The following is a 10,921-nucleotide window of genomic DNA, read 5'->3' on the forward strand; positions in this document are numbered from 1 at the left end:
CATTGTGTCAAACCTGTGTAGGCACTGTGAGATGTGAATGTATAAAGTTGTATTTTTTGTAATGAGAAACAAAAGTGAGGAAAGGTTAGTTCATTGAATGTAATCAAGTTCGCGTAATGCATTGTGCTGCTGGTGTTTAGTGAAAACAGATATGTGGATTGTGAATTAATTGCTCTGCACAAACTTGTGATGGAGGACGGCGAGCTTCTGAGTCTGCAGTCCTGGCTCTGCAGTCATGCTGATGGTGGATGCCGTCAACTAACCTGGATACTGATCCTGTGGACAGATTGTGCAATTCAGAGGAGTGGTAGAACAGGAACCACGTGGAATTGAGCTAAGGAGAATCCATTTAAAAAAATAAAATATTTGCACTTTTTTCCTCCTGAGACCTCAGGTTATTTTTATTTATGAACCCAAACTGAAACTAGACAAAACTGATGCATCATAGCAACCAGAACTGTGGCAGAAACTGACTCTGTGGGGATAAAACACTGTTAATTGAATTAAATGATTGTTTATTAATTAATTGATTTGTAAATCTGTGAATTAACTTTGTAACCAGAGGACTAACCCATTGAAGAGGTATTAGAAGGTTACAAACAAAGGATATGTTGCTTGGAGGATGTATGGAGGGATATCAAACATATGGTGATATACAATAGCACTTCTTTCCGGTGGATTCTGGCTTTGAAGCAATAGAAACATGCATTTAATGAATTCCCCACGATTGAAAGTAGGTTTTATATTTTATTCCAAAACCTTCAAAATAAGTTTCAAGTTCAAGAAAGTAGAATAAGCTTAGACACAATGCAAAGCATCATATACAGACGGATAAAATACATTTTATATATTGCAGACAAGCCATGGTGGGTCTTACATATGTACAGTATGTATGTAAACTTTTATTTACAAACTTTTTTACATATACAAAAAGCCTTGTTTCTATTTTTCTTTGTATATATTTATATATATATATATTTATATATAGATTTTTCATATACTCCCCACTAGCATTTGTACTACAATAATGAAAAAGAAAAACATTTACATATATGTCAATCCATTTTTTTCTTTTTATATTACAAATGTATTTTCATAAAAATATATCTCTGTACAAAAAAGGTTTTTATTCGTTAACATATTCTCTTTTCTCAGAGACGATTTCCCTCTGTATTTGCTCTCTGTAGTTACACACTGTCTGCTCACGTCCACGTTTGTCCATGTCTTTACACGTATCCCTTTTGGTGTACAGCAAGAGAATGACACTCGATCTTTGCCTTTGACTGTTTTGTTGGTTATTGAGGCGTTTAAGGGCCATGTTGATCTCGCTTGGGTTCAATGGGTTGTCATGCCTTTCAGTCTCAAGTCGAGTCTAGTGGAGATCTACTGGACTGGCATGAAATAATATTATGGGAAAAAAAACAAAAGGAAACTTGGGTCCTTGTAATATGTTTGTTGCCTTGACAAACATACAGGAATGTAAAAGTCTCTGGTAATAAAAAAGCATCTCTCTGTAAATATCTTGCTATATTATACTCTCGATAAATTGGACATTCTGTTTTTATTCCTAGGATGACACATACTGTCAACACATTTTTTTTTTCCATTACTGCACACAAACAGGGGAGCAGTTGCTGGGTGACAGATATTGAACACAGTATAGATAGATAAATTCTGATGCACTCAGTGAAATGAAACACATTCAGTAGTTTTTCAGCAATAACTCCGGCGACAAATCATACCGATCCTGTCCATTTATAGACATGAAAAAAAAAAATCATCTAAGCTCCAAAGCTTTTCAAAATAGCTTACACACTCCCCCCTCATGGTTGCATCTAGACACACTGCAATGGACCTAATAGTGATGTCAAAATACATTGAATGGGTTTGATGTAGCTGTCAACATGCAGTGACAATGAAAAAAAATGGAAGAATATAAATGATAGTTGATGTAGAATATGTCCAACAGCATGACTGATGCATGTCTCAGGTTTGTAATGCATGTGCAGCGCAGAGAAACGCAAGCTACAGCCGCAGAAAGACGCTGGAAGCTTCTGGTCCCGTCCCCGGCTGTTCAGTGAAGTCGATGGGAACACAAAAAGATCTTCATTATAGAAGAGCTGGTGAGCAGGGGAGATCTCAGTGCTGTGTCTGGCTGATAACGGAAATTGGATGAGCAGAGTTTTCTGTCTTAAAATATGCAAAGAGAACCAGGAAGTAGCCAGCTGCCATCAAGACAGACCCTCAGCCGACTCTCAGAGCTAGGCTCCATCCGGAACTCACTGATCTTCATTTTCATACAACTGTACTGCGCTCTCTCTGAGAACTCTCTGGATTGACCCAGATAGATTTGAAAAATGAAAAGTTTCTATAGATGGAGTGCCCATTAAGTGAAAACCGTCCCTGCACAAAAATCCAGCAGGAATTTTGAAAATGTCTCATTCTTCATCGAAAATGTGTCTCTATAAAGTAACTAAATTCCTAATCTTCATTCTCTAATTTTGCCCAATTCTAATCTGGTGGCATTTGGATGATTTTCTTTGGTTGAAAGGGGTGACTTTGTTTTTTAACACACACAACACAAAGCACGCGGCCAAACATGTCGGCAAAGAAGAATCCACGACCTTAATCCCTGCACATCAAGATACAGTACTAATGAGCACATTACTCACTTAGGAAAAGCAATGAAAGGGTTGGGGCAAAAAAAATGGATCGTTACTCTTACATGATCCTAACAAACTCGGTTTTTCCCGCCTGTATCAAAAACACAAATGCAAAGAGTGCCCACTTTCTTCAGTAAATGTGTGTCAGGGTTGGAATGGTGGAACTGATAAGGACTAGTCTAGAATTAATGAAAACAAACATCAACACAAACAAAAAAATATCCACTCGTGCTGCTTCGCCACATCATGGGGTTGTACCAAGGCACCATGATGAATGTAAAGTGCTTATTGGAGACTGGAGGGAGGTACGCAAACATGGAAAATGTGTATTAAAACCATTTCTCAATTTTCTAAGCCTGAGCCCTTGTTGATAAGAAACAAAACAAATCCATAGTTTAATGAAATAGAATCACCTCCATTGGGAGCGGGGCCATCATGTCCAATTGTAGTAGCTAATAACATTTGTTTGTTTAATCCTCAGTGCAGTTTAATAAAAGTGTTGCGTAATGTGTGTTAAACGTTGCCATGGGAGGAACCAATGGAGGGGGAAGACCACTTCAAAGTGGCCTTAACGGAGAGTAACTGGAATGTAATGAAGCATATTCACTCTGCTTCAATATTTGGAGCAATTTCAGAATAAAAAACAAAATGAAACGCGCAGTGCAACAGGCGCTCCCCCCCCCCCGCCCCGGAAAAAAACGATGAGAACTGAGCAGCAATGGCGTCGAGATAAAATGAGTGCAACTGCTCCTCTCCCCCGTGAAATCTCTGGGGTAATTCAATCGTTTCCTTTCCCATCAATTCACGACCAGAGCGGGCAAGTGGCAATATTCTATCTGTAGTGTCGAGATAAGCATGAGCTTTAAAAGTAATAAAATTGTAAAAGCAATTACCGACCTACGGCGGAACTGATTGAAGGAACAATGGAGTGATTTGTTTCATTGGTTGAATTTCTAAGCGAATTTGCGTTCTGTGTGTATTGTAAAGACTTCATTGAAAAAAACAGGTGGTATGGAGGTTGATTTTGACTGTGAAGGCCACTTTGCTGCATATATATATATGTATATACGTGTGTGTGTGTGTGTGTGTGTGTATATATACATATATGCCAAAGAGTACACATGGTTAATGGAAGTGGTATGGGTGTTTTACACTGCTGTTTTGGGAGTCAGGCATCACATAATTGATGGTCTGTCGTGTCAGTGATAATGGAGGGATGAATTCAGCATTCGACAATGAAGCAGGGCTGAATTGAAGCAAATTACATGTGATGTCTCAAATTTGCTGCAGTGAAATTCGACCACTATTCACCTCGGTCAGCATCCACGGGACACACTGGTGGGGGAGAGTGGTAAATAGCTGAGAGCAGCGAGTTTAAAATCCAGTGGGTTTCCTTCCTTCTCATACACATTCTACAAACACACACACGCACACATTATAAGGGTCAGAAAAGCATTCATCGTTTCAATCCGCTCTTCTCATCAGGCTTGTCAGTCACAGCCAAGGTAGAGTGGACTGACGGTCTGAAGGCAGTTCCCTCCCGCGTGGCACTTTCAAAATAATATTTTCCTTACATCACTCCCATCTGCCATGGATTTGAGGAGTGTTAGCATTGGAGACATAAATGCTTTATTCTCCGATACCATATTTATCATTTCCAGTTAAATGCATGGGTAGTGATCAGTGTGGCAGCGACCTCCCTGCTGTCACAGCTCCGAGGAAGCCCTCTGCATCATTCTCACGAGGAGCGAAGAGAAAACAGAGCAACGCTTCTCCTTTTCTTTTCAAAGGGATGGAGCTGTCTGGAGTCAACATGGTAGGAAAAACACCACTGATCCATTCATTCGTCACGCTCAAACGGCTTCAGTTGAAAATTTCGGGGGGGGGGGAGTTAGAACATGACCGCTCTTTTGATCGTTGTTTTCCTGAGGCCAAGTTTAGGGAGCTCGCGAAGAGACGCACAGTTTGTACCCTCAAGCCAGGGAGACGTGAAGGTGGATCCGGGGTTAAAAGGAACGTGAAAATGGAGAATTCGACATCACAACTGCAGTCCGCCTTGAAAAAACGGGCAACTTGTTGCTCTGCACATTGCTGCTACAGCTTTGTTCTCCCTTTTGTAAAAATTAAGCAAAAAAAATAAATAAGAATGAGTCACAAAGGCATTTGGAAATCCATGGAATTATCCCAGTGGCCATTCCTACTTGGACTCAGCTGATGTCTATTTCTCCTCAAGCACCTTAGAGCGACAGTGGAGGGATGTAACCAATGCTCCTGAAGCTAGTCTGACATGTATTCATTAACATTCTGATTTGCTTTAAAGTTGAATTTGTACATCCACTCTTTCTCTTCAGTCTCTCCAACACACAAAAAAATGTAAATTGACTGCACACGAGTCACTTACAAGCCAAGAGAGAGAAGAGGGATGTTGGACACAGTCTTCAGGTTTTTAAAAATTCTGCAGAATGTGTACACTGTCGTCGTTTTCATTTATTGGTGTCGAGAGCATCCAGCCAGATGCTCCAAACCCAAACCTTTGCAGAAAAAAAGGACATTTTCGCAAATGAATTGATGTGTGTGGGTTGATTTTTTGGGGCGCCAGACAGGAGATAGTTTGGGACATCGCAGCCACCACAAATGTGTGCAGAAATACACACACACACGCACACGCGCACACACAATCACTCTTCCACTCTCTCCCACTTTCTCTTACTCTCACATAAACGTAAAATCTCTCCACAAATTCTCCCTAAGTGCTTGGACACGACTGCCTCAGCAAGCAGAATCTCATCCCTGCTTCCCAAAAAGTCAAGCTTGAAAAGGAATGACAGCGTGTGTGTCTTCAACATGGCCTTCTAAACTCACTGAATTTTTAATTCATCCTCAGCCTGCGACCGGGGGCCTCCGGTGAAACCTTTCAACAACCTCAGGAGCAGACAAGTTGGGGTTGGAACAGGGTTCCCATGAAAGCAAGCAGCATATAAAAAGGATGGGAAAAAAAAGCCGCAAAAAGGCTAATGGAAAACAGAGAGACGCGTGAATCGCAACAGTCCAGACTCTTTCCTCACAGTTCACTTGCACAGAGATCTCTGTTAGCTACTGGTCAGTTTCTTGACTTCGAGTTGACCATTAAAGTCCCTTTGGGTTTAGGCGGAGGGCGGTGAGAAGAGTCATCACAGCTTTGCTTCCAGCAGCCCTCCAGTCGGCTGCAGTTTCAGGCGGAAGCTTTTCCTCAAAATGTGAGAAAAATGATCAAGAAACCATGTAAAGTTCCCAAAAAAAGAGCATTTTGCTTTTGGCATTTGTTACAGTTGCTGTTTGTCTTCACATGATTTCTTTTTTTTTCCGTCTCATCTCCTGCGAGTAACAGCCTTCACCACCGGAGACGTTTCTTGGATGTATTTCAGCAAATAAAGTAATCTTTAGTTTTTGCCCTCCGCTCCAAGGAACTATGGATGTCCTCTGTTGGCAGGCGGGCGACGATGTGGTGCACTTCTCCTCCGCTAACTGAATCAAGGATGAATGAAAAGATCTAACAGAAGATGTGGGTGCAAACATACAAGACATGTATGAGTATTGAAAGACAATGTACGTTAAAAATGAGTAGACAAAGAAGGCAAGGTGGAGATGAAGGAAAACACAAAGAGGGAAGATTAAAGCATTAATGTGACATTCAAAATAAAAGATACATATTCTATCTTTTTCACTTCAGGATAAACAAACCAAATGAGATTAATTAACATGGTGGGATAATTATCAAAGGAAATTGCAGCATAACAAAGCCAATCAAAGATTTTTCAATCTGCAGAAGATTATTGAGCGATCTTCTGAGCAATCGTTGCTTCAGCAGATTTCTGGGAAACGTGGATCGATGCACGTCTGAAGATCAAAGTCCTTATAGTATCATATGGCCAGACGGGCCTAGTGATGTCTGTCTTTTTTATTTACCTCTGAAGCAAGCAGTTGCTATACAGCTGTGCACACTGTGCTGACTGTGAACTCCGTCTCACTGGCCAAGATGTCCGTGGGTTGGATGTTGCGGTCGTACATCGGGTTCTCGAACGTGGCCCGTCCATTAGTGTTCTCGTGGCCCACGTAACCATTGAAAGGGACTTTGGGTCTTCTTCTGAAATGTGTCAATATAATGAACAATGAGTAGTGTTCACATCAGGGTAGCACAATATATATCCCCTGTAGTACAGCAGAGATATACTATGTGTCACCAAGTGGATTTAGCTGCACTGGAAACCGAAGAGCTGTTTAAATTGTCCCAGAGTGACGATCACACACGGAAGCTCCCTCGCTGACTGACTCACTCAATCTGACAATCAGGAGACTTCCATTGAAAAATCAACAACATTTTATTGCCGTGCACCACAAGGAGAAAGTCACGTGATATAAGTTAGTGTATACTTGGGGCTTAGACCGCTCGTGATGTTGTCATGGTTAAAATGGGTGAGTAATACAGGGAAAAAATCTGATTGGATTGCCGAAAATGCCCACAGTCAGCTGTGAATGAATGGGTTATAAAGAAAGAAGAATGAGAGTATATCGACTTCAACGTACTACCTTAACCTGCCTAACTATGATAAGCTGCTCTTTTTCGCAGGAAACACAGGCGAGTGCTTTTACATCATCCTCATCGGGGTCAACACAAGCCTTTTGGGATTTGAAAAAAATGATGTTTCTGAAGAAATCAAGCAAAATGTCCGATTCTTATATGACGACGGCTGACTCTGCAGAGGTGACGTAACCCGTGACTAAAAATTGTTCCAATTTAGGAAGCTGACGGATTGCTGAACTAGCAGCGTCAGTACCAATGTCATGACAAAGGACGCGGCAAAATGAAAAACAGCGGTGCGAGTCTCACCTGTGTTTGTAGAGGTACAGAGCGAAGCCTGCGATGATCATGGCAATAAAAGGCACTAAGATGGCTGCCGCCACTGAACTGCTGTTGGAGGCGAAGTTGTAGCCTGGGTTGTCTCTGTTTGGATCTAAACTCTCTGGAAAAACAAAAGAAGAAGAGATAAGATGATCAAGACTTTACTTCAGCATTACTTCAGTACAAAGGGACTACAGCAGCAGATATTATAATGCAGTATTAATACCCAATAAATAACACAATTAAAAACAAAGACCCTCCCAGCCTTCTGTCAGGAATTTGACCAGATTAAAAAGTTCAAGACAAATGAGCAGAAAGGTAGCGAATTAGAAATGAACAGCAAAGGCTAAAGAGTTCCATCCGGAACGTTCACGTTTGACAGTTTTTAACATTTATTTCCATGCATTCATTGTCATTTTTCTCCCCCTGGCAATGTCGAATTCCATTATCCCAACAATGACTCTTAATTACTGACGCCAAAGTGCGACAGCTATTAACTCATTTCAGATTAATTCTCCGACCCGTCGATGTGCGTCTGCGCAGCAGCAACAGTGGAGGAGTGACAGTCCACCTGTTCGCCTCACAGTGCCAAAAAAAGCTCCAATAAAGGACGAGTGACAAACAAGAAGGGATTCAATTAGTGTTTTGTTTTTTTGCTGTGTTTGCCAATCAGCCCCCCGCTGGATGAGCTCGAGCACACAAAACAGATGCAAAAAACGAAAAACCATCTGCAAATTGAGTAGGATTGTTTCCAAGACGTCCAGCCCACCTCCCGGACTCATATCCGTTACCCTGGCACCAGCCCCAGTCCTGCGTTTCGATAAAGAGCTGGTTGCTCAATCAGTGTGCTGGGGCAGGCTGGTAGCATGTGTGTGTGTGTGGGGGTGGGGTTCCTACGCCTGCTGTTCAAGTACCTTCCTCATTACACTAGATTTTCACGTCCACTTTCATGCAGCGTTCTTGTTGTATACACATGCGTGATCAAGGTTCACAAGCGCGTACCAGAATTCAGATACTCATATATCGGATCTGTGTTTTTCCCCCTTCACTGCTTCTCTTCAGTCTGTCTCGCAGCCAATACAGGAAGCCGCTAATCTGTCTCCCTCACTGGCATCAGCGGAAAGAAAACAGCAAAAGCTGTAGCATTATCCACTTAACTGATTACATCGATTGGATAATATAAGATCAATGTCCCATATGAGGTAGGCGAAGAATCGGAACATAGAGGCTTTCGGCTGCATTTTGAATGTAACTTCAGTCATGCAGTTTCGTCCTTATTTCTGGGTGTGTACCTACCGTCTGAGCGCAGCGTGCCACAGGGACAGGCACAGCTGATGTGCTTGACGAACACACGACTACATATTTGATTTAATGCGTATGAGATTGCTCGGTAAGCTTATGTCTCCAACTTATGGAGGGGTACTGAAAAAATCCTCACATTGACGTTTAATGCCCCAAAATCCTCATCTTTCAGAGCATAGTGATATGTCCTGCTCATTTGCAGTATGTGTTCCATTGCATACATGTTGCCTCTGTTCATATCACTACCATATACCCTATATAACTGGAGTGAGAAAGCACCCAATTTTTTTTTCACCAATACTTTGGTTTGTTTGTTTTAAATTCTCTAATGAAAATGCATCAATGCAGGCAGATTACATATTCTTTTTCTATCTTCCAGATCCATATGTGGAACTACCTCACTATGTAAAGTGCCTTGAGACAATGTATGTTGCGATATGGCGCTATACAAATAAAATTGAATTGAAAATTGAATTGAATGTGCCTCATTAAGGTAAAAACAGAAGAGTGGGGAGTTTTTTTGCAGTTGAAGGTGCATCAAACCACTGGGAAGACAGGGCAATCAAAGTCTTTTAGACACACAGACACACGCACACAAACACACACACACACACACACACACACACACACACACACACACAAACAAAAGTCGCAGTCATCCCGATCGGTGGAGTCAGGATGTAAGGATAACAGTATACATACTCTAGCAAAAAATGAAATAAATTTAAAAAACACAGCGAGGAGTATCATGTGGTTGGGATATCTAGGTCACAAACATAAAGTAGAATATATGGATAGCTGCAGCTTTTTTTGGGGGAAAAAAACCTTCTGTCTCTATATGTCAGCAGAGCTGAAGTTGCAGAAGGAACCAAAGAAGGAGAAGTGAGAAAATAATGAATCTTTACTGTATCCAAACAGCATGATGTGGGGTTACTTGACATGTCAACCCACACACTCTCTGGGGAAAGAGTCTGTGTAGTGTACTGTGTGTGTGGGATGTCATTTTGTGATTATTAATCATCTTTGTGAACTGGGTTTGCCTCCTCGTGCTGGATCCACAGCCACATCCTCCAGACGTGTTTTCACTGTAAATGACAAATCCAACGCAGCAAATTACATGTTGTGAAAGCAAATGCAGTTACTGCTCAAGTAGTCTACATTCAGTCCAGACCATAAGTGTTTTCACACTTACACATGTTTCTGTACTTCAGGGTCTCTGCTACAATGAATTTATTATAATTTTTTGCTTTAAGAGCCAAGTGCCAGCTTTCACCCAAGTTTTCATCAATATAAAAATACCTTTGGGATACTGCCATGCAGTATTCAAAACCATCGTGAATTGCAATGCTTCAAACGTATCTGGACGACTCAGTGACCTAACGTTTCTTGAGCAGCTGCGAACAACCTGGTCATGTGCATGGTGAAGGAAAAAATATATATAAACCTTTATCACTGCAGAGCAAGTCGGGAGTGCTCTACTGCACGTAGGCGGAACGAGACATCGCGTTTCCTTGTGAGCTATCAAGAGGAGACTTCACGAGCATAACCTCAGAGGATTCAGCACTACATGCCCAGATTTCTGGTAAAGCTCAGGAACAGAAAGGCCAGGCTGCAGTTCAAAAAAAAAACAACCATCCGACACACAGAAGGAATGGGTGGAGTCCTGAACGAAGTTCTGAGGAAGGTGTGGAGAAAACAGCATCTTATGAGAGTGGGACGTGTCTGTTGGTCGAAGATGTCGGGCAGTCGTTTGCCGTTGTCTGCAAAGGATTTCCCACAAAATGTTAAATAATATGCTTTTGTGTCTGCCCGATGACTTTTGCACCTCTAAACTGTGGACACGTGTCAAAAGTGTCACAACTCCCACACAGTTCTTTGTATACTGGCGTAAACCTGCTCAGGGTTAAGCTGAGACTTGGCATGTAGTTTAGTATATACTATTTTTATTTCTACTTGAATGTGCTGAATTTCAGAGCCTGACAAAATATCAGTGGTGTGAAGTAACGGAGTACAGTAGATTTTGGGAGGGTCTATTCTTTACTCAAATTTTTATTTGTATTTCAACATTTGCTTTTAC

At 41.5% G+C, this 10,921-nt stretch overlaps 1 protein-coding gene across 1 annotated transcript in view; it reads right to left on the reverse strand.

The window, feature by feature from the left end:
* Positions 1–734: 734 nt before the first annotated feature.
* Positions 735–10,921, reverse strand: part of csmd2 (CUB and Sushi multiple domains 2) — a 232,902-nt gene continuing 222,715 nt past the window's right edge. Inside the window, exons 70-72 of the mRNA XM_047330254.1 lie at positions 7,531–7,663; positions 6,609–6,786; positions 735–6,192 (exon numbers count right to left, since the gene is read on the reverse strand). Of these exons, the coding sequence (XP_047186210.1) occupies positions 6,627–6,786; positions 7,531–7,663 (293 nt within the window). The 3' untranslated portion in view covers positions 735–6,192; positions 6,609–6,626. The remainder of the gene's footprint in view (positions 6,193–6,608; positions 6,787–7,530; positions 7,664–10,921) is intronic.

Source organism: Scophthalmus maximus, chromosome 22 (genome assembly GCF_022379125.1).
Source record: "Scophthalmus maximus strain ysfricsl-2021 chromosome 22, ASM2237912v1, whole genome shotgun sequence".
NCBI classification, from domain to species: Eukaryota; Metazoa; Chordata; class Actinopteri; order Pleuronectiformes; family Scophthalmidae; genus Scophthalmus; species Scophthalmus maximus.